General features: G+C 46.4%; 2 protein-coding genes across 2 annotated transcripts; one reads left to right on the top strand and one right to left on the bottom strand.

Annotated features, from left to right (window-relative positions):
- The first annotated feature begins 1,680 nt into the window (after positions 1-1,680).
- Positions 1,681-13,083, top strand: LOC107205682 (transmembrane protein 178B-like). The gene is made up of 4 exons (XM_015630368.1): positions 1,681-2,092; positions 8,840-8,953; positions 10,168-10,305; positions 11,431-13,083. The coding sequence occupies exons 1-4, from the start codon at positions 1,711-1,713 to the stop codon at positions 11,673-11,675; spliced, it is 879 nt and encodes a 292-aa protein (XP_015485854.1). The 5' UTR covers positions 1,681-1,710; the 3' UTR covers positions 11,676-13,083.
- LOC107205680 (26S proteasome regulatory subunit 6A-B) lies at positions 12,941-21,747 on the bottom strand. The gene is made up of 13 exons (XM_015630359.3): positions 21,567-21,747; positions 20,184-20,804; positions 20,013-20,093; positions 17,188-17,313; positions 16,366-16,470; positions 16,209-16,271; positions 15,651-15,788; positions 15,381-15,524; positions 15,012-15,160; positions 14,421-14,517; positions 14,125-14,270; positions 13,876-13,957; positions 12,941-13,754 (listed from the first exon to the last, which is right to left on the bottom strand). The coding sequence occupies exons 1-13, from the start codon at positions 21,669-21,671 to the stop codon at positions 13,644-13,646; spliced, it is 1,968 nt and encodes a 655-aa protein (XP_015485845.1). The 5' UTR covers positions 21,672-21,747; the 3' UTR covers positions 12,941-13,643.
- Between the last annotated feature and the right edge of the window lie 1,891 nt (positions 21,748-23,638).

Genomic DNA, 23,638 nt, shown 5'->3' with positions numbered 1-23,638 from the left:
ATCTCTTCTTACCCAAAGTCTTCTTTGAAAAAAAAGAGGGAAAACCACAACCCAAGATCTGGAAGAAGATGAAGGCAGGTAGGTGATCAAGGGCATGATGTCATAGTCTCTGGACTTTTGCCAGTAATCTACATTTTGGAATCTCTGTCCCTGGATTTACCACACTGCACTCGGGCTGTGCTGGTACTCTTGCCCTTAGGGCTGCGCTGTGAGCCTCTCTCCCTCATCTCTCTTTCCTTCTCAAAAGTAATCAAAATTATCATGAATACGTTTCACAGGCTCTGGGAAGGATGGCTCTGACATAATTGCAGTAGCACAGAAAGGAGAATAATTAGAGTTTCATTAATGGGAACTTTCTAAGATGATGGTGTTGCTGGAGCCCTTGTCTTCTGAAACTGTAGCCTGAGGAGCTCACATGGAGAGTAGGGTGACATAATAGGATTGCAGATTTAAGAATTGCGAATATTTGGATCTTTCAGGGAAAGAGCTATTACAATTGAAGGATTTTTTCATGTTAGCTAGAGCAGTGATTGTATTTAAAAATTATTTTTCTTTCTTGCTGTGGAAGACTTAATTTAGCTGGTATGTGTAAGAAGATTCTTTTGACAGCAGCCCTTTGAATTTGTCTGCCTTGAAGGCACTAGTGTGCAGCTGCATGGATGGTAATCCCATCTGTCCAGTGCAAACTGCGGAAGAGGATCATGCAGAAATGTGGTTAGAACAAGCTTTAGCTGTGGCTGCTGCATGTTTCCACCAGGCAGAGTGCTCAGGGGAGATAAGCAGTACTCTGTTCTGGGCAGTGTTGCTGGCAGAAGTGCTGGGGACGGTGTTTGGGTTGTGCTTAGACACCAAGAAGTGGCAGAGGGGAAGGATCGGAATCTCCTACAGTTCAAGTATTTTCTCCTGAGAACCAATTAAAACTACTTTTAATAAAACAACCCCAAAGCTAAGGATTTCAAAATTGGACATTAAATTAGTAGTTAAGGCATAGCATATCACTAGATCATTTTATCTGGAGAATTGATTAGACGATGCCTTAACAACTGACAGTGCTGCAGCTGGAGCAACAAGTCCTATACAACAAGCGGGATCAGAAGGGATTTTGTGCCCCTATAAATGATGCATTTAACTAAGAGATGGATTTAATCCACTTCTCATTGCGTAAAATAGATGGACATTTTTCAGCTTTTTCAGGCCTTATTTTCCATTAACTGATAATGAAGGGTGGGGTGGAGGAAAGGTCATAATCCAAATGCCAACAAATGATGTTGCGGGTGGTGTTTGTATTTCGCGTAGATTTGAAGAACTGCTGGCTCCCGCGGCCTGAGCAGGGCCGGCCTCTGCCCTTCTGCCCTGGGCAAGCCGGCAGGACGGCGGCCAGGCCAGAGGAGGCCGCGGAAAGGCTCGGAGGTTCCGCTCACCCGTTCCTCCGGTCATCCAGCCCCCGGTAGCTGTCCGCGGCCACCCCCGCACCGCCTCGGACACGGGCCCTCGGTCCGCGGAGCAGGAGCCGGGCGCCGCGGCGGGGGCGGTTCCGGGACCCCCGTGAGGCCGTGCCCGGGGGGATGCGGCGCTCGGGGACCGAGCCCGGCGCGGAGACGCGGCGCGGGGGGCGCGGGCCCCGAGTCCCTTCCGGGGGCGGTGCCGCGGGCGGCGGCCCCAGCCGGGCTGCAGGGAAGCGCCCGCCCCTGCCGCCCCCGGCGCGGTAAGATGGCGGCCGCGGCTCAGGCGCTGAGCGGCACCGGGCTGCTCCTGGCCGCCGCCGCCCTCGCCCTCCTGGCCGTGGCCATCGGCACCGATTCCTGGTACGAGACGGACGCCCGGCGGCACCGCGAGCGCTGCCGCGGCTTCGGCCACAAGCGCAGCGACCCGCCCGGCTCCATGTCGGCGCCCAGCTCGCACCTGCCGCTCCGCGCCCGACCCCCGCGGGCGCTCCTGCCCGGGCGCCCCCCGGCCCCCGCCCCGGCCGCCGCCGCTTCCGCCGCGCTGGACTCGCACTGCGGCCGCCGCTTCAACTCCACCGTCTCGGGGCTCTGGAGGCGCTGCCACCGCGCGGGCTACGAGCCGGACAGCGAGGAGCTCATCCGGAAAGGTGCGGGGGCGCGGGGCGGCGGCGGCCCCGCCGCTGTCCGTGGTGCTGAGCGCGGTGCCGGAGCGGCCCCGCCGGGGCTGCGGACGGGGCGGCGGCTGCCGCTGCCGGGGCGAGACCGGGCCGGCGGGCGGGCGCGGATGGAACCCGACGGAGCCGTGGCTCCCGGTGCCCTGGCGTGCGGGAAGCGGCGAGCGCGGCCCTGACCCCATCCCGGGGTCTTGTGCGCCTCCCTCTCTGCTAAAAATGCTGCAGTGCTGGGTGGGACCGCGTCCTCAGAGAGCCCCTTCGGGGGCCCAGTGCAGGGCCTGACTCTCGGTGGGCGTCCTCCTAACCCCGACGCTTCCTTCCAATTGAGTGCTGAGGAACGTGCGGTGTTGTCTGTAGCACTGTGATTCTTGCAGCAAGGTGAAAGGGACCTGTTGTTCCCGTTCTAGCATGGGGGGTGTTCTCATTGCTGCAGTAGATTGCCAGGCTTTCATGGTGGCAGATGTCACTCAGGGCCCCCAGGGTGACGGGAGAGAAAGCTGTGGATCTTCTACTATTGTGGCACATGGTGCAAAGCCAAGCAGGCCATGAAGTATAAATAAAAGTCCTGCATTTGGTGGTATAAATAATGTAGTGGGCTGACCCATGAAGTCAATGGGTTATGTATGGTTAATGGTAAATAGCAGGACTTAGTGTTCCAGCAGGTACATATTAGCACAGAGAGAGTAGGAGTTGGGAAAAGTGCTTCCATTGAGGCACAAAATGGAAATGCTATCTTAAGAAAGTGAGAGCAGTTCTTCAGCTTGGCTTCCAACTGTGACGCCAGTCCTGCACAGCAGAGGCTGGATAGACTGGCACTGTGAATCTCAGCTCGTCTTTGTCCCTTCTTTCCAATGCACAGCAGTGACTCTTACTTCTCGAAACTCTAGTGCTGTGTGCTTAGCTTCTTTCCCTGTTTATTCTCCTAGGATACATTTTATGTGATTTAATTTTTACTTCTATGCTGAACTCCTTTTACTAAAAGGGAACTCATTAATTTCTTTCTATTAATTGTGGCTGTCATGTAAAATATCTATTTTTTTTCTTCACATCAAGCAAAAGGCTTTCAGCTCCCACTGATATTAGCTAAGATGGGGGAAGGGGTGGGAAGAATACTAGTTTGGTCCTCAGTACTTCTCTTTCTGAGGTATTTTCCCAATACTACAAGAAGTCACACAGACAGACTAGAGTCTGCATTCTACATTCTACAGAGCATTACAGGGTGGTGAATGGTGTTCCTCAGTGTTTGATGTGTAAAACTGGAAGGACTCTAAATTCAAAATGTTTTCTGTCTACTTAATTTTGCTTTTTTCCCCAGCTGTTCTAATAAAAGACCTTGCCTTTCCCTACAAAAAGCCTTGCTCCCCTTATATTCTTTGCCTATTAGGTCTGCATTTGCTACTGTAAAGATTTATGTGTCATCTTGTAGAGGGAAATTATTAATAATAGTTCTTGTAGAATCAGATCTTTAAATAGATATGACTCTCTTATCCCTTCTCCTGACCTGCTTTACTAGCAGCCTTTCCTCGTTCCCACTGTGTCTCTTTTCTCTGACAACTGTGATTAAGCAGCCTTTTCTGACTGATGGTCAGGTGTGGCTGCATCTGAGCTGTTCTCTCAAGCAGGATATCTGGAGTTTCTGAAAGGGAAAATAAGGTATTTTTTCTCCTGGTGTGACCTGAAGATCACTACTGTGCACTGCTGAAAGTCCTACTTCCTCCTCAATTTGCATTAAGTTTTCAGTTACCTCTTTGGTGATGTGTGATGCCCTTCTTTATTCCTAGTATTCCTTAATCTAGATATTTTTATGGTCTTTTAGTGACAGAGGAGTAAATCTTACTTTTTTCTCACAGTTCTATGATAATTTTGGTTTGGTTTTATAGTCTCCATTTTTTCTAGTCTCTCTGGAGTAAGATTTCTTTCCTTTCTGCATCTCTCCTGAATTCTGAATAAATTACTTAAGTCCATAAATACACTTACCCATATAGATAATTCCATGGATTTCTAGTCCTGTATTTATCTACTGCTATTAATACAAAGCAGTTTCATGGAAACTTGCATACTTGAGCATTGTAGCTAATGATGCATATCCAAGCATCCATTTATATATCTAGGATATTAAAAAAACCAAAATATATTCACTTCATATATTTAAAATGAAAAAACAAGTCAGAAAATGTAATGCAAAACTGAGAGGTGGGAAATGTTTAAATGTAAGATGAGAATGATATGTGAGAATTTTCTTAAAATGCAAAATCACTATTTTGGAACTGTGAAAAAATACAGTTTCATTTAAAAAATACAATTAAAAGGCAAAAGAAGAAATAATGTAAAAACCACATAGGGGAAATGGAGATTAGCAATCAGTAAGAGATAGAAGCCAAAGAACTGAACCATTTGGTGAGGAAACTGAGAGGATCTCTGTTTCTGAGTGTAAGAACATGAGCACTACACATCATCTTGTAGAGCCTATGCTATGTGGATTCCACATTCAATAATTGATGCTACAACAAAAACCATTTACATGGACTGTTCTTAAGTAGTAAGGTCCTTCAGGGATTTATTACATCTTGTTTAGGGGTCTTCTCTACCTATTAGGAGAGTAAAATGGTGACAGTAGAAAATGATGAATTGGGAAAGATCCATTCTAACAGGCTGCTTTGGATAGCTTGAACAACATGCGCTTTAAAATCCCTAAACTTTAAAATCCCTAAACTGAGGGAATTAAAAAATAAAAGGTTCATCACTGTTGATAAAACATGGATTTTATTGCTTTTCAGGCTTAATCTGAAAAGTCTCTGGGGTGAGACTGGTACATCTCATATATACTGAAAAGACTTCTTGGTACCACAAAGTAGCTGAGAAAGTGAGGAGAACCTGCTCAGTCCTGGTGTCTGTATTTCCCATTCTTTCTGACTGATGATAAATTGGAAGAGTTATGGGATTGTCTGTGAGGTCTGTAGAGGATCTAGTGGCATGTTTCATAAACTTGATCTGTTTGGTCATGGCCCTTGGTAAGTATGATCTGTCAGTGTGACCCGTAAGAGTTCTTGTGGTATTTCAAAGGAAGGTTGATTTATTTGATCTGGTGGCCCTTGGGTGACGATGTGGACAGAGTGAAAGCATGGCTGTGATGCTCCTTGCAGTCCTGGGAAGAAATGGTAGGAAAATGCCAGGAAGCTTCAATGGCCACTTGGTCCTGAGGCATGAGGGAGGGGAGGGCCAGGCCTCACATGGTATTTAGTTGTTAACTGGCTGTGGCTGCTCATGGGCAGGAGGGGGTCTCTCCCAGCTGTGTGAGAGTCAGACTGCTCTGATACTGGGCCACGTAGCAGAATTGAAAATGAACTCCTCAATTTCTTCATAAACCTCTGGCGCAATTTGTAAAGAAAACCCTCATATCTCAAAGTCGGAGACAAAAACTAAACTGAAAGTTGGGGTGTGCTAAACCCAGGATTACAGACTGAATGTATCACAGCAGGGTTGATGTTCCCATGTTTCTAGCAGTTTAGGAACAAGGGGCCTTTGCTCTTCCTGGGTATCTGGCTAGTCTAGCAAGCATCCTCTGACCTTTCCCATCCTTTGTGTTCAATCAGGAGAAAGGAGAAAGTCCAGAGAGAGACACTCACATGTACTCTTCCAAGGGCTGTGCAAGTTCCAAGGGGAACCTGTCTGCAGTTGCAATACTGAGGGGTAAAAAAAAACATGTTGAGGACAAGGTGTTAACAAACAATGTTGGCTGTGAGAAGGAGCAGGAATGTGGCTGAGCCATGAAAGTGTCAGTGTGACATTGCTGGATGCAGTTCATTGCAGTTCATGTTTATTTTTTAATCAAGAAAATTGTACATGCAGTGTGACTCTCACGGCATTCTGTTAAAGCCCTTAGAAATGCTGGGATCCTGATTATGATTAGGATGTCCATCTAACCTTTTTCTTGGATGTGTGCTTTATGGCAAGCTAATGACCCATGCACCTGTCTCCTTCTGTCCTGTATTCCCAATGTACTTGTGTGCCAGAACAGACAACACTCACTTGTTGTTCACCACGTGACTCCATTCTATTCAAACCCTTGCCTGAAGGCAAAGGTTTTAATTTTTGCAGGCTATCTTATGGTGCTTGTCTGAGTGTGTTGTAAACAAAAGGGAAATCACTTTGATAGCAGGTTTCTGAAATGGAGGGCAGGATGCTGTCCTTATTTTATAGACTGTGATTTCAGGTCTGTAAGGCTCAGGTCCAAGAACTTATTGGAGTACCTTTGAAACACCTTTTACTTAACAATAAATTTTGGACTGCAAAGCTGATTTTGATTTTTACTATTTTTCTTGAGTACTTGGAGAACAAGGTGTTACATGACTTTCAATGCAGTCCTGTGGAGTACCTGGCCATATTTGAGTGCATGGCATCTCTGCAAGTGAGACCTAGAGATTTACTGAAAAAATGGGAAATAGAAACTAGTGATGGCAAATGCAAAATTGAGGTGCTGAATGTTGCCTGGGTGTGTGTTAAAATTTCCTGGGAGAAAGTGACTTAGGTATTCAGCTGAGAGATCACACTCACTGCTTCGCTGATTCCCTGTCTCTCTTGCCTGCCTATTTCAGACTTTCCAGCAGATCTACAGAAAGAGGCTTTCCTTGTTTTGCCTGTAGTGGCTCACATCAGGGTGGGTCCAGCCTGTGCTCTCAGGAAAATGGAATCTTGTTGGAAAAACGGATTGTGCTGGTGTAATCAAAGGCTGTTACTGAGCCTATGGATTAGAGGTCAGCACTGAGCAAAAGCCCTGAAACCTATGCACTCCTGAGTTTTTTTGTTGGGCCTTTTTTTGTTTTGTTTTGTTTTTGTTTTTTGCAAACTTGCCATTTTAGTATAATTGTATGTGCCACCTATATAAAATCAACACTTTGATTTTTGGGGAAGAAAGGATTAGGAGTACAGTTTTTAAACCAGAGGAAGAATGAATTGATATCCAAAAATTTCTAAATAACCAGTTTTGTATGAGAAGCTGGAGAGGTTTCAGTTCTAGTTTACATGTTAAACTCTTGGAATAATGAAGAGCAAATATTTGTCTTAGTGATGTCTTAGCTGAGAAGCCCATAGCTTTGATCATAAGGGATGTACGTCTCTAGTCTTTGCTTTTTCTTTAATGAGCTATAAAAATAGTAATCCCCGCTCTTGTTTAAAATACTGCTTCATATGTATTACTTTTATGATCAGGAAGTGTAAGTGCATCAATCATACTTTCGATGAATGCAGTGCATTATAATCTGAAATCTGATGTCATTAGTTTGTTCTATATACATATTTCTCAACAGCACATGCAAATCATGTCCGTATTGAAATTAAGTTCAGTCAGCAGTTACAGGTGAAATTTGATTAGATACTGTGATGTGTTGTGTATGGCCTAAGTTCTTAACTGAGATGTCTGCAGCCTTTGCAAAGAAACTGGCACCCTCTGACACCGGCTTCTCTTGCTCAGGTGGCTCCCCAGCCTTGTCCTGAGGTAAGTGCAAGGAGGGAGCACTGCTCAGCAGGAGAGGGCCACTGGCTGCAGGTGAAGGGCAGCACCTCTGTGTATGGTGTGCAGCTGGAAGTGCTCTGTGGTGCTGGGGAAGCAGCAGGGAGCCACAGCAAGGGAAGGGGTGGTGGGAAGCACAGCTGAGAATGGGAGCCCACCTGAAATGGAAGGAAATTCAGATCACCTTTTCCTCCCTGACCCGATGGCTGGATGGAATTGCCAGGGCCTCTTGTATGTAGCTTCTGATCTTGTGAAATGGGGGCTTCCTCTTTGCAGGTCCTTGCAGAAACCAGGTCAGTACAGTCCCAGTGAACATTGTTAGAGAACAAAATCATGCTTTTCATTGCTATGGGAGCCACACAAAGCTCAGTTCTTCTCCTGGGTTTTCTAGGGTCTTTTGCAAAGCTGATCACTGAGTCTGCAGCTCCCTGCTAGTGATTGTTCACCAGCTTAATTAGCTCATTGGCCAGTTGATTGTTTTTGAATTGTTCTTCTGCTCCAAAATTCAAATAGCAGTAATGACCCTGTAGCCGTTGTTTAAGAGGAATTTTTTGTACCATTCAGCTCTTTTACCTTTCTGGTTGCTCTATTCTACTCCATCATCCATGTTTATTCTCTCCCATTTTCTAAATTAAAAATCCCTTACAAGAAGGACATGCTTGTAAGTTCACATTTACATCTGGGGTACATTTTCTTTAAGCTATAATGGAAACAAGCCTGCCTGGGTACTACTGTTCATTGAAGGTAAAGCAAAGAGCCAATGACTATTGGAGTGAGTTCAAAAGATTCTCCTATGCAATTCACTTTCCAGCATTCATTCAAAATTTTCAAAGTGTTTCAATTCTGACTTCTTAGAGATGAAGCGGTCCTGTTGGTACTTGGCCACGTTCTTGTCTCCTTAGACATCCAAAAAGATCATAGTAGTTCCACTAGAAAGCTTTTAGAGATGTTTTTCCTGACTGTCATTACTGTTTAACTTCAGCTGTTGCTACTTGGAGAGAACACCTGTCTCCTGCTTTGCAGGTGTTTCTTTGTAGGTTCTCTCCCCTCCTAATCCCAAAGCCTTTGAAGCAAAGAGCTCTTTTTTGGTTACATTTGCTCTGTTACTGAACTAAGGCTTCCCCTGTGCAAGCTCTGCTGGGCCAGCCAACTCAGCAGCAAGTGCAAGGCAGAGAGGCTTCATGCTGTTTCACGCTGATGTCTCTTTACAGGAGTTATTCAGCGCTGCACTGCTGTGAAGTACCACTACACCTCCAGCTCTCTGCCTCGCAACTTACCCATCAACATCACCAACACCATCCGGCAGGATGAGTGGCACGCGCTCCGTAAGTAGCCCAGAGCAGGGCACAACAATGTTTGGGCCACTAAATGCCTTAATGCCAGCTGAGGGCTCAGAATCACCTCGTCTAAGCATGGCACTGGACTCTAAGCATAGATACAGACTGATTAGTGATGAGTATGATTGGAAGGGGACATGAAATTTGGAGGGGCTTAAAGCTGGGAATTCAGGAGTACAGACATGTAGTGAATGGCAAGGTGTAATCGTGTTCTGGATCTGGGTGCAGGCAGTTCCAAGCTGGCTTACTGCAAAGGTGCTGCATCATTGTATAGATCCTGTTGCAATTTTCTGTGTGCACACCAGTGACCTGATGCAACCCCCTGGTGACCAGTTCTTTTAGGGGACATCTTAGTTTGTCTTTGCACCAGCATCTGTCCCACAAGCTGCCTCATGCCCAAGTCCTTCCCACACAGATAACTGACCTGTAGTCTGTGACTGAGAATGATCTAATCAGTTTTTTTCTTCTCCCACTTCTGTTTTTTTTTTTTTTTTGTTCTATTGCTCACATAATTTAACATAGCCCCTGTCATGTGAGAGTCAGTGCCAAGGAAATCCTAGTTCAGCTGGAGACTGAACTAGGAGACAAGAACAGCAATTTTACTATGGCTAACAAAGTGCTGTTCATGTCACTGGTACCCAAGCTTTTTTTTTTAGAGCTTGTTACTGGAGTTGTTCCCATAATACTGTATTGATCTGCTGTCTGCTTCTGTCCTCCCACTATTCCTCTTTTCAGTTCACACTATGTGCCTCCCATGTGTTAATCCTTTAGTCCTCTCAAGTGTCCCCTTTTGCTTCTATTGTTTCCATTTTCAGCAAAATATTTTCTCCCCCAACAAACTCTATCCCAAAGAAAGATGCCACCTCTGAAAAAAACAAAAATGAAAAAATAGCCCTGTGGTACTAACATGAGTTGGTGATGCACCCCTTCTGTCCCATGCTGGGGAGTATTTGCCTGGATCAGGACAGAAATGCTCTCTAGTTGCACAATGCCCAGCACAACAGAGCCATTTTAGATGGATTCCCTTATAGTTTTAGTGCAATGGGAAAACTGTCTATCTCAAAGAAGCTACAGGAGAAGTCCATGGTTGAAGTATAAACTTTAGAACCAGTAAATGCACATCTCTCTGGACTCTGCCCTGGCTGTTCTCTCTAGGTACTGCCATCTTCATGTCTTGTCTTGCTTTTCTCCTTTTCCTTCAGATCTGCGCAGGATGACAGCTGGCTTCATTGGCATGGCAGTCTCCATCATCCTGTTTGGGTGGATCATTGGTGTGCTGGGCTGCTGCAAACAGCAGGAGCTCATGCAGTACGTGGCTGGGCTGCTCTTCCTAATGGGAGGTGAGAGCCTTTTGCTTCTGCTCCTCAAGTCATCACATTCAGTATTGCTGCCTTGCAAAAGTAACAGTAAGGTCAGCACAGCGTAGTTACCACTTCAGCACTGGGCAGGACCTGTGATTGCATGGGTATTGCATGTTTCAGTAGACCCCAATCTGAGTGTATGGGCCTGCTGCTCTAGAGAGCTGGTGTGTAGCCACAGGGGCCATGTGCACAATGAGCAAGTCCTCTGGCTTGCTCCAAGCGTGCAGCCTGTGGCTCCTGTCAGACAGCTCAGCCCAGTTTTCCCTAGGAATCGTAACAAGCAAACATAAGTTAATATATAACACCTTTCTGGTACTCAAAGATGCTTAGATCTTCATGTAATGATGAAGTCCAAACCAGCCAAACCTCGGAGGACCCTGGCCTGGTGATAAGGATGTGAGCTCTGTGCTTGCCAGGGGTGTTACCTCTGTTTGTCCAGGGTGGGAGCAGACTTTGTGTGACCAAAGGTTTTTCTGAGCTTTGATTTTCAACTTGAAAATGGGCAGTATAGAGCTGGGGTCTAGTGTACTAGTGTATATTAGACATACAAGATAGTATGTATATTAGACATACTAGAGTGCCTTGTATCTTCTTAGGATTTTTTCTCCTCTATATAGGTGTTCAGTGAATATGTAGCAGATGACAAAAACCTGGGCATGCTTTGTGGGCCTAGGGTACAGCTGGCAGAAGTGTGGGTGTTCCTGGTGGAAACCAAAAAGTGCTGCACTTTGCAGCCCTGGGATTTAGTGAGCTAATTACCTTTCGTAAGAGAAACTGCCCAAGTACTGTCTGGAACCTGAAGACATTAGACATAGGAAATAGTCTCAGGAGAATCAAAGCCTAATGAACTATGACTGAGTTCAAAATTGCAATGAAAGGTGTTAAGGTAACAGTGGTTATTTGTGAAGTATCTTGTAGTCCTACATATCCTCCTTTTTTTTTTCTCTGCCTTATAAGGAGAATGGCTGGTAGGACTGCAGAAAAAAACCCAAGGGTAATTAATTCTCGATTTTGAAAATCCATGACTTTGAAAATACTGAGGGAAAAAGAGCATAATTAACCTGTCTGAGGGCAGTGTAGAACCCTCTTGCTTTTCTCCTGCAGGTACTTGCTGCATCATCTCACTCTGCACATGCGTAGCTGGGATCAATTTTGAGTTATCCCGCTATCCTCGCTACGTCTATGGGCTGCCAGAGGACATCAGTCATGGCTATGGCTGGTCCATGTTCTGTGCCTGGGGGGGCTTGGGCCTCACCCTGCTGGCTGGGTTCCTCTGCACATTGGCCCCGTCACTCAACACCTCCCGGGCATCTGTACAAAAACCCAGACAAGAAAATGGGGCCGTGTGACCCCAGAGGGAGTGAGGAGAGACTCTGGAAAGCGCAGCCTGGGCAGAGCTGTGGGTTAACACCAGGAAGAGGTGGCATGTCAGCGTGTGGAGAGCAGTGCCAGAGCTGTTGAAATGCCAGCCCGTGGGACGCTGCTACAGCCTCCAGTCGCAGACACGGACATTGCAAAGTAACTCCAGGTTTGAATTATTGGCAACTTGATCATTGATGGTTTAAGGGGGACAGTTCTTTCAATTTGTTTTTCTTCTGTTTACAAGGGATTAAGTCCGAGGTTGTGTCTTTTTTTGTGCTGTTTTTTGAACTGTACCTCCATGGTCCTGTTATTGTCCAGTTGTAAGGGATGTTTACGCACCAACTCTATTGCTGCAGGTCTGTGTAATTCAGACCCAATTTAGGGCAAGGAGCTAAGTGAAGTTGGCTTGAACACTTTTGCAACATGTGGCATGTCTAGTGTTGGCTCAGGCCATCCTTTCCCAAAAGAACCTTGATCTAAGCTGAGGTTTAGGCCAAAGAATTAGCCCATTCTTAGTATTAATTTATTTAAATCAGAAACCTGTGCTATTCCATGCTGTGGATTCAGCTATTTACTCACTACTCAAAACAGTTTCCAAAAGGAGCTAGCTGTAACTGAGCAGCAAGACCCCAAGAAAACTTACAGACTCTGGGAAAGCAGAGGAAAGTTTTTCTCAGCTTCTTACACAGTGAAGATTACTCATTTGGCTAACATACCTTTATTTTAATGGGGAGATGTATGCAACATGCAGCTTTTACTTATTCCACCAGAGGTACATTTTTCAAAATGTGTCATAGTTTGAGCTGCCAGGATCAACTTTCACTCCTGAACTAACTTGTGGGTGCAACTCCTGTGAAAGGAGATGAGTAATTCTCCCTGAGCTCAAATAACAGTACTGCTAAAATAGCAGATGTACAGCCCCCTCTAATATTAGTGTCCAAAGGAACCACAGTGTATTTTCCTCAGGAACGTGTGGCTTCTGCTCAGTTCTCCACTCACGCCCTTCCAATGTCAAATGCCCTGAGCGCAGCGTGTCAAGAACACGCGTGTTCTGCTGGAACAAGATCCCTCTCCAAAATGAGCACTAAGGACCTTGGTACCAGCACAAGTACTAGGGCTAACTCAGGAACATCAGCCAAAGTACTTTGGAGTGCATTTTTCTTTCATCCATCTATTTTTTTTTCCCTTCTCCCATCCCTGCCCCTCTCCCAAGCATCCAAAAACTGCACAGGTAAAGATGAGATGGCCAGCATTTGGAGATGTTTACATTGTATTTAAAATACAATACAGTGGCATGTAAGATATTTAATGCTAAAGTCAGTGTATTTATGAAAAGTGTAATTTTTAAATGGAAGTTGTAATTCTCAACTGGCATTAAAAGTACTGAAAGACTTGCTCAGTGGATGAAACCTCGAGTTCTTATGACTAATGTCTGATTTCCCCAGAAAGCTCACATACATATACCACCAACAGTCTTAAAGTTTCAAGAGCTAAATTCAAGTGACCAAGTTAAAACATCAATTCATGTGTGAGTTGTGTTCACCCTTGCAAAATTAATGTTCAAAAGTTTCAAAGTCTAACAAGGCTGTAGGCTGTTCACTGGCTGCACAGGCAAGAACCGGGGATGCTGTCTGAGCTGCAGATCATCAATGTCACAGTACACTTACTGCAGTGTAGCCTCTTGGTCCTCATGAGGGAGTATCAGAGCTGGGTTTAGTCCAGTTCTAGCTGAAGGAGGGTCCAAAGGCAGCATGATGGGCACTGTGGACAGGAGGCTTTTAGCCTTCCTGACACAGATGCAGAACCACCTTGTAGAGCAAGGGCGACAGCTCCAACACATCACGGATTTGTTTTTAAAGGGAAAAAATGCTTTATTTTTTCCAGACAGAAAGTAAGTGATACAGTCCAGTCTACTCCTGTCCTCTGCCAAGGCCTCAACCTTGACCAGGCAGGGATCAGGCATAGTACTGCAGATTGGCTTTTTTCTTTGCTTGAACCTCCAGGATTCCTTCCATGTAGTCCTCGTGGGTGAGCTCTGTTGCTCCACGGCGGAGGGCAATCATCCCCTGCCCAATGAGACAGTATTTAGAGAGGGAATGTGAGCACCACACCAGTTCCAAATAATTACTCCACGCTAGCTTTCACATTTCACTCCCATCACTGCTATTCCTATGGAGGAATACTTACCGCTTCAACACACACAGCCTTGCACTGGGCTCCATTAAAATCATCTGTGCAGCGAGCCAGTTCCTCATAGTTCACATCAGGGCTGATATGAGCAAATGGGAAAAAAAGTCTGAGAGCATGTACCAAATAGAAAAAGCAATGCAGGGAGTTTCCTCAGCCCCACAGTGAGCTCCCAACAAGTGACTGCCAACCACTTCTCAGCCCTGAGGTACCATCCTGAGTGACAAAAAGAGCCCCAGAGGGCCGTACCTGACGTTCATTTTGCGTGAATGAATCTGCATAATTCTGGCTCTGGCCTCTTCATTAGGCATTGGAAACTCAATCTTCCGATCTAATCGTCCAGAGCGGAGCAAAGCTGGGTCCAAGATATCAACCCGGTTGGTTGCAGCAATCACCTAGGTAGAAGTAGGATCAGCAGTGTGAGGCACCTGGAAGACAGGCCTCTTCTCCCCCAAGATTCACCAAACTTCTTCCCCTGGACATTGTTTTCCATCCCCTGCTAGAGCACCCTGGACCTCAGCTGCACCTCCCTGCTAGCTCCCAACCTTGACTTGTGTGTTTGGCTGGAAACCATCAAGTTGATTAAGCAGCTCCAGCATGGTCCTCTGCACCTCTCGGTCACCAGCTTTCTCACTATCAAACCTGAGTGGAAACAAGAGTAAAACTATCAGTATGAACCTGACCACCCTGTCCCTGCTTTTAATCACATCAAAACACAGAATGACTGCAGTTCATGCTCCTTGGCCGAGATGTTCCAAATTTTTCCTTGAAACTACAGTCCTACTATGATGAGGACTGCAACTACAATAACAGTCAGCAGCATATAAGACTTATTTAGTCATTACAGCTGAATGGGGCTTATGTTGTCCAGGCACAAGTAGTAAATGAGGGTGAACACCTCCAGGTGCCTGCTGCAGTGGTCAGAAAAGGGTTTTATACAGCAGGAGGCTATCAGACAGAACCCAAGTCTGACAAACGTTGCTGCTGAGCCCAAGGATTGTGGCAATTGCTATCCATCTGTGACTGTCTTCACACTCTCTGAGTAAGCCGTGCTTTAAAAGGCTCTGCTTACATACACAGGCAAAGGAGGTTGCTAGGCAGCTCCCAAGAACTTTACAACATGGACTACAGCTCACCTTTTAGTGCCAATGGCATCCAGTTCATCAATAAAGATGATGGAAGGAGCTTTTTCCTTTGCGAGAGCAAAAGCATCACGTACTAGCTTCGCTCCATCACCGATGAACATCTGCACAAGTTGTGGACCCGCCAGCTTCAGGAACGTGGCCTGGGAAGTGAAAGAGAATCAATCCTAGGCCTCATTTCACAGTAGCATCACTTCTGAGTACTATAGGAAGCCCTTAATTAAAACAAGCAAGCAGGCAAATAGGAAAATCCCAGCCTTTGTAACACCAATTTGTGTGTATGACCTTCTTCCCCTGGAGGTGTTCTTACTCTTTGTCAGGTACTATTCTACAGCAGCACACACTTTCACAGGTTCCTTTTACCTTGGTCTGGGCAGCACATGCTCGAGCTAAAAGTGTCTTCCCTGTTCCTGGAGGCCCATACATAAGGACTCCTTTGGGTGGCTGTATACCCAAATTTTCAAATTTCTCCTTATGATTCATTGGCAGGACAATGGCCTCCACGAGCTACAACAAAAGAAAAGTATTAATATATAAATCCACTCTTCTCCATAGATCCAGGCTGTCTGGTTTGAGTTGAAGTTCAAAGACTGTTGTCCACAGTGACACCAGAAACTATACATAAAGTATCACCTCTTGGATTTGTTTATCCAGCCCCCCGATGTCACTGTACTGCTCTGTGGGCCTCTCATCCACCTCCATGGCTTTCACCCGTGAATCATACTCAGTAGGCAGAGTCTCCAGGATCAAGTAAGAGTCTTTGTTCACTCCCTGTAAACAAAAGTCCTTTGTTTTTAACAGGTCCTTCAGATAGCATTTAATAAACATGCAAACAAAGCTGATTAAGTAGACCTCAAGGATGCAGGAATGACCAGATTTGATACTGGCATTCATCAAATCACCCCAGCTTGGCAGAATGGACAAAGCCACTGTCAACCTTCAACTTTTTAAATGAGTGGTCCAGTTTATTTACAATAAAAAGACACAAAAAACTTACTAAGTGGTCTCTAAACTTTCAGCACCTAATTTTACGTATAAAGGACACACCCCCCAAACTTCTTTCCTTTACTACAAATCTAACTGAACCCATCTGGGTTCATTCCTGGACAGACTGGTCTTCTTCCTTAAAGGCAGGACATTTGCAGTTTTCTGGCCACCATCATATCTAACTACCACAATAGATTCACTCACCACCAGATCTCCAGGCTTCAACTTCTCAGCATCAACCAACCCAATAACAGGTAGGAAATACGTCTGTAAAAAAGAAATCAAGGTGAGCAAAATCAGATTTACCAGGAGAAGATACTTTGCATCACACCTCACACCTGGCTGGGCACATGGGTTTTACCTGACGTGTAGAGGTCTTGATCACAGCACACTTGCCCTTTCTCTGAGAATCCAGGTCAATGTTTGCTCCATCCTCCTCCTGGTCATTTGGGTCAACATCCAGCAGCTGAAAACCAGGGTGAAGGAGTTAAAGACAATGTAACCAGGCTAGCAGGATGACCCCCAGGATTAATGCTTCTAACATACATGAACAGAACTTTCCATCATACATCAGGAGTAGAATCCTGAAAGCATTAAAGCCCTCCTGTAAAAATTGATTTCTTCCTTTCCTTATGAAGCAGCATGCAATAGTGCATAGAAAGTTACAAAATTCAGAACAAAGTAGTAGCTAATGGCACTGATTCCTTCTCCCATATAGCATGAAGGCTTATGCTCATTAAGTTTTAAAACAGTACAAACCAATCCCATTTTTAATAGGAAACTATCAGCATTCTTTTTCCTATCATCAGAATTACTGAATTACAAAAAGAATGTGATGGAGGAACAGAGCCACTTGCTGTTTCACAAGTTCCAGAGAGCATATGTCCAATTTTAGATGCTTAAGTTTACGCTCAGAAGGGTTGTGTCATCCTCTGATGGTTGTTAGGTACAGATGAACAGTACCCAAAGCCTAAGGAACAACCCAGACAACAAGTGTGCAAGAGACATATACTTGCAGGTCACAAAAAACCAACAGAAAAGCCTGGAAGTCCTGGCTCTGGCAGCATCAGTAGTCTGAGAACACTCCAGGTCTTGAATTCCTCACGAGTTCCCTACCCTTCTCCCCGACATTATAAAGCGCACACCCTTCTCATGTCACTATGTAAGAGCCTACCACCCTCACCTCAATAACATTGGAGACAAGATATGGCAGGGTTTTATTCACTTTGATCTTCTCACTGTTCTCTTTGATCTTGTCTTTCATGGCCTGGAGCTCATGGGTCACTCTCAGTACCTCACTCTTCATGATCTGAAATCGGTACACAGAAGAAAGAAAAGGGAATGGTGTCAGGAGACTGAGGCAAGTAATAGATTATTCCAAAAGCAAACAGTTACAGAAATATAAGTCTAAAGAATAAAAGGAAATGGAATACAAAAAAAAAAAAAAAGCAAAGCCAGCAAATTAGCCACAATTTTTTAGGAATCAAGGCCACACAGTCCATTCTGGTCTCTAATTCATCAATAACACCAAATGATTTCTTCCCAGTGTCACTTGGTAGCCTCAGCATAATCAGTGCAACAGCTTACAGGGTTGCAATGTGACCTACATAACAGTATGACCTAGATATAGCAACTATGGTTTGGTTGTGCTCTTTTAATATATACAGATACACAAGTAGCTACATATACACACCTATTTTAGTTATGTTTTGCAAGGTGGTGGGAACTAGATGATGTTTAAGGTCCTTTGCAACCCAAACCATTCTTTGATTCAGCCTGGAGAAGAGGGGGCTCCAGGAAGACCTCATAGTGGCCCTTCTGTATTTAAAGCTGTCGTGTAAGAAAGATGGGGGCAGACTTTTTAGTGAGATCTGTTGCAACAGACGAGAGGTAAGGCTTACTTCAAGAGGGTAAATTTACACTAGATATAAGATTCTTTTTACAGTAAGGATGGTAAAACACTGGAACAGGTTACCCAGAAACATGGTGGATGCCCCATCCTTGGAAACATTCAAGATCAGGTTGGACAGGGCTCTGAGCAGCCTGGTTTAGTTGAAGATGTCCCTGCTCACTGCAGGAGTTGGCCCTTAAAGGTCCCTTTCAACCTGAACTATTCTATGATTCTATGATCCTACTAACTGTAAGGAAAAAAAAAACCTCCAAGAAAGAAATGTATTCCCCATCCAACAGTGAGTACATTTACACCCAACACTAAGGTACCCAACACAGGTGTCTGCAGTGCTGTCTGGCTGACACTGAATGGCCTTTTTGTCCCTTTCCTGGTTAGTCACAAGTGTGCAGATACACACTTTGGGATCCCCACTGAAGTCACTGGAGCACCAAGAGATCTCAGGAGAACTGGTCACACCTGAATTGGTGTATGGGATTCTGTTCAATGGGGAAACTCACTCTTCACAAAGAAAGTATCTTTTTAAAAGTCTTTATGCCTAAGCATATACTGTGCTGTAACACATTTACAGGACAGATCTATTACAGGAGCAAATACAGAGTCTGATAAATAAAAATGCAAAAAACTTAATAAATTTGTTTTAATAAAGCAGCCTAAAAAACATTCAAGGAAAACTGCCTGAATGGAGGGTTCTCACAAACATTTTGCAATTATAATGCTCTTACTATAAAATGAAGAATTCCTTACTGAATTCTGCATTTAAAAATATGAACATATTTACCTTCACTGTCTTTAAAGAATAATAAAGTACATTAGTAATTCAGAATTACTTGTAGAGCCTGAAGCAGTGTAGGATGAAGTTACTCTGTAGAATTTATTTAATACTTTAACACTAGGCAGCAAACCTTCTAAATTTGTAAGTGCTCTTTTATGCAAAACATGTCTATCTCAAGACAGGTCTATCTACTTAACATCTTCATGAATGAACAAGCAAAAGGATGGCATGTTTTCTCATCATGTTTGCAGATGACACCAAACTGGAGGGAACAGTCTCTGCATTTAAGGGCAGAGCTGCCACATAGAAACCTGACAAAATACCAGGACACATGCAAAGCCCCACACCAGGGGGAAGTGCACCTTGCAGTGACACATGCTGAGTGACACATGGTCTGGCTGAGGAATGGACCTGGGGGTCTCAATAAGACAATGAACTGAACAGGAGCCAGCAATGTGCCCTGACAGCAAGGGTGGCAAACTGCATCCAGGGCTGTACTATCAGGACTGTAGATGCAGAGAAATGTTCAGTGCCCTTTATTCAATACTTTCAGATCCTACCTAGAGCCCTCAGTCCAGTTTTGGTGTTCCCCCCCCATACAGCAAAGTCATTGATAAACTGGACTTGAGTTCAGCACTGGGCCACCAAGATGGCTGGGCCCTGTGAGAAACAGCTGATGGAGGTGGGTTTGTTCAGCTGGAGAACAGAACTGCTGGAGAAAGAGGTATCAGAGACTGAACCAGACACTTCATAGGCGTACACAATGGGCAGATGAAATAACAAAGACTGAAACAGGTGCGGCTCAGCCTGTACACAAAGCAAATCTTTATCCTCACGAAGTCTGTCAAGCAGTAGCACTGAACACCCTGCAAAGCGATGCAATATCTGTTTTTAAAGGTTTTCAAGATCCAGCCGGATAAAGCCCTGAGTAGCCTGGGTTATGGCTGACCCAGCTTTGAGGAGTTTGGCCCGAAGGTCTGCTCAAGTCCCTTCCAACCGGAATTACCCAATGATCCTGCCTGACTCAGGCCACAGACTTCTCCCTCCCCTGCGCCTACGAGGCAGGGAGGGCCTGTGTAACTTTAGCTAAAGCATCCATGGCTGCGTCCAACAACCGGCCCCTCAGCTTCCTTGGGTCCGTGCTATTCCAGTGATTTCTTCCCTATCCTCGCGGCTCAGTATTCCTCAATCTGCGGCTCTCGATTCAATTAACCGTGTTTAATTTTTTGCTGTCCCCGTGGCTGTGCTAACCCGTCCGCCCCGAACGACAGCAGCACAGAGCTCCCGGGAGGGCGGCCCGGCCCGGCGCAGCCCCCGCCGCTACCTTGATCTCGCTGTCGAGGAGGCGGGTGCGCTGCACGATCTCCTCCGTGGACATCTTCAGCACCTCCTCGCCGACGCCGTCCTGTGGGGGGAACAACGGCAGCGTCACCCTCGGCCCGGCCCGCGGCTCGCCCCGGCCCCGCAGCCCCCGGCCCGGCCCCGGGCCCCTCACCTCCGACTCATCCCACACGGACGCCATCTTTCCGCCGGCCCGCGGGCGCGCGCACGGCGCGGCGGGTTCGGGGCGGCAGATTCCGCACCGCGGGTTCCCGGCAGAGCAGGGCGGGGCAGAGGCACGGGCGGGACGTGCAGAACGGGCGGCCCGGAGGTTCCCCGCACCCTGCCCTCCCCCGGCGCTGCCGCCGCTGCCCCGATCGCGGCCCCCGCCGCCCGCGGCCGTGCCGAATCTGCCGGCGGGGCGGGGAGCGGCCGACGGGTCACGTGCCGCCCCCAAAGCTGCTGAGTGATGGCGGCGGTGCCGCCATGGCGGGGCGGGGCGCGGGCGGCGCTCGGAGCCCGGCGCTGGAGGCAGACGGGGCGGTCTCCCACAGAAACGCTTTATTACAGTCAGTGCCCGTACACAGCAGCGAGGGGGAGGGGAGCGGGGCCGGGCCGCGAGCCCGAGCCGACCCCGCGCAGGGGAGGCCGAGGACGCCCCGCCAGGCACAGCCCGAGGGGCCCGGGAGCGGCTCCGTGAGTCCCCGGCCGAGCCCGCGGCGCTCAGACGTAGCCGGGCTTCACCGACAAGCGGCGGCAGTTGGGGCAGCCGCGGGTCCCGTTGGTCTGGAGGCACCTGCAACGGGAGGAGGTCGGGTCGGGGGAGCCCTAGCGCGGCCGGAGGCTCCCCCAGGGCAGCTACTGTACGCCACAAAGCTGTTCCCCGTGGGCCCTCCCGCCACAGGCAGAGACTGGATCTCTTTCCCATCCCTTCCAGGGAGACGCTTCGGCAGATTCCTTAGAAAAGTTTGTTCCTGTACTGCTGGAGCCAAGTCCACAGATAAACTCCACAGAGTTTTTCGGGCATCTCTCGCTGCCCAGTAGTTTGATCCTAATTCTGGTCTCGGTGTGAGACTTTGTTACTAAATTCTTGGTTTTCAGATCAATGTGTTTTGTAACACTTGTGTTTCTTAACGATGGTACAGCTAACTTCTTTCCTGGCAGTAGTATGCTAACAGGCTGAACAACCTCTTCACCTCTGTGTGCCACTAGCCAAGGGAGAAGGTGAGGGGACTTGGGAAAAATCCAAACTGCCCCTGGGAGCAAAGAACCGATTCCCCAGGAGGAATCAAATAGCAATCTGTGAACTGGGCTGAACACCTACAAGGTGAGGGCATCAGTGAACAATCATTTAGAGGGCAAGTGGGAATGTGATGCATATGATGGCTAAATCTCACCTTCCAAGGCTGTGAGACTCTTAGCACTGCAGTGAGATCCTGACTTGCAGGATCAAGACAAAGACCTGAGGAACAGCATGCAAACGACTACTCTGGGCATAAGCAGCTCTTTCCTATGGCTAATGTCATGACAATAATATTTAGTACTTCCAGCTAATTACTTCAAGTGGAAGAAGTGGGAGCAAGGTAGTGCCTGGAGCTGGTTGTTCTTCTCCCCAATGGACTCTCCACACATGCCACAGTAGAGCTCCATCTCCTCCACACATTCATGGAACTTCACTACATGGTCACGCAATTCTCGCTGCTGCTCCTTTGTGCGATAGATCCTTTCACACAGGCAGTGGAGCTTCAGCAGGCCGAGCTGCACATGAAGGACAGAAACATAAGACAGGTGAACAACACGGTGAAAACAGACCAGAAACAGCAGTGGGAACACCACAGCCCCATCAGCCAGCTGGAGAAACATCAGCAGGGCTCAACACTTCCTGCCATTAACCCTTCTTTGTGTCACAAAAGCTAACACCAGGTTTGAGACGCTCAGCAGCTCTTCCACTCGTGGCTACCCTGAGCTACCCTGTGACATACAGTGTATTTCACTTTCCTCTGCCTCCAGCCAGCACACAGTTCAGCTGCTGCTCAGGGCAGAAATGTTTTCCAGGAAGAGATCTCGGATCCTCTAGTTCTCTGTTTCACACCCCATTTTCCCTGTTTCCCGTTCCCCTTGCCCTATCCCATTTGACTCCTCTCTCTTCAGACTTGCATACTGATGATTATCTGTGCAACTGCCCACAGCCAAACACTTCATGACAAAGCAAATCCCAAGCACTCACTGGTTAATAGGAATGCTAATGAGCAACAAGAAGCCTGGATACTTCAATGTTTGACATCTGATATTGCCTGACACAAGACATGGAGAGTGTTGAAAAGAAGCTGTAGAATCCTACCTTGTTCCCTAGTCCCTCTGCCAGCTCCTGTGCCTTTTCAATGCTTTCCAGAGCCTGTGAATTGAGATCACTGGTCATTAGTTCTATATAAAAAACAGGCTTGTATGAAGTCCTATGAGAATTATTTACAAAAAGAGGTAAAGTAGTACAGAGTAAAATTTGGATAAACAACCATCCCTGCAACTCTGAAGAATCAAGAAAGCTTTTTTGGGAGGGCAGATTTCCCTCCCCTCCCAAAAGCTAATCCATGAGAAAAGGTTGGTTTCTGAAAGACCACAAGTAATGCAAGAGCTGCATTTCTGTTGCAGACACTCAGTGTCAGCAGAGACTGATTCCCAAGCAGAGAGAATACAGATTTATTTAAACTCAGCCCCACATGCTCATTTGGGGCTGGGATGGAGCACAAGCAAAGCAAGCCTTGGCCCCATCCTACCTTGCAGGCTCAAAAATTGTTGGCAGCTCCAATTTCACTTGTACCAGAAGTGAGGAAAGGGATTACCAACACCAATACACCACACTCATCCATTTTTTCCCTGCTGTTCATATATTCACCTTGCCTTACACATGGTGTGATGTAGGAGTGTTCTGCTATCCATTTTTTAAATCTGAAGGAAATATTTAGCATAGCAGCTGTCATACCAAATGAGTCCCTATTTTCCCCTAGATGTCACAGTGTTCCTTCCTGTTCTGATAATTAGTCTCTTTTCCAGAACTATTGAGATCTGCTTTCTATTTGTCCAAGGGGAAAAAGACATCTCCCTTGTGATGCATGTTATAAAATTTCTACCCTATAATTTGCTATTACTGCTACTGGAGGAGGAAAGGACCAGATGAGATGCAAAAATGCACTGTGAATGCAGAGGAGATGGCATTAGACTTGTGGTGGCAGCAACAGCCTAGGGTAAGGAAATGAAAGGAGAGGGAAGTGGGAGCTGAAGGCCAGCAGGGAGAACATAATTGAGAACTGTACTTAAGAAGACTGAATGTGTACTGGAAACTCCTGAAATTTATGACTGTGACTAAGAATCAAAGTGAAATGTGTGGGGTAGGGGAAAAGATGTTGACAAGTCTAGGGGACAGTTTGTCTTGGACAGGAATATGAGGCTGAACAAGAATGAGGGCAAGCAAGCTGTGAGCAGCCTGGGAAGATTTGGACTAGCACTGATTACATTATACACAAATGAAATGGACTAAGTAGCCAAAGAGACTGGGAAGATGGAGGAAGCTTGGGCAAAACCAGGGAATCTGCAAGTGGAAAGTTGGAAAATTGCTTTATTAAGTAACTGATA

This window comes from Parus major, chromosome 5, assembly GCF_001522545.3.
Source record: "Parus major isolate Abel chromosome 5, Parus_major1.1, whole genome shotgun sequence".
Lineage (NCBI taxonomy): Eukaryota > Metazoa > Chordata > Aves > Passeriformes > Paridae > Parus > Parus major.
This window is presented reverse-complemented; position numbering and strand designations above follow the sequence as displayed.

Bases quoted from the DNA above. Each gene is read 5' to 3' on its own strand.
- LOC107205682 (XM_015630368.1), top strand. From the start codon at position 1,711: ATGGCGGCCGCGGCTCAGGCGCTGAGCGGCACCGGGCTGCTCCTGGCC. The intron at 8,954-10,167 runs GTAAGTAGCCCA...CTTTTCCTTCAG, and splicing joins GGATGAGTGGCACGCGCTCC to ATCTGCGCAGGATGACAGCT. The intron at 10,306-11,430 runs GTGAGAGCCTTT...TTTCTCCTGCAG, and splicing joins GCTGCTCTTCCTAATGGGAG to GTACTTGCTGCATCATCTCA.
- LOC107205680 (XM_015630359.3), bottom strand. From the start codon at position 21,671: ATGTGTGGAGGAGATGGAGCTCTACTGTGGCATGTGTGGAGAGTCCAT. The intron at 15,525-15,650 runs GTGATACTTTAT...CTTTTGTTGTAG, and splicing joins TGGATAAACAAATCCAAGAG to CTCGTGGAGGCCATTGTCCT. The intron at 14,271-14,420 runs GTTGGGAGCTAG...ACTTCTACCTAG, and splicing joins AGCCAAACACACAAGTCAAG to GTGATTGCTGCAACCAACCG.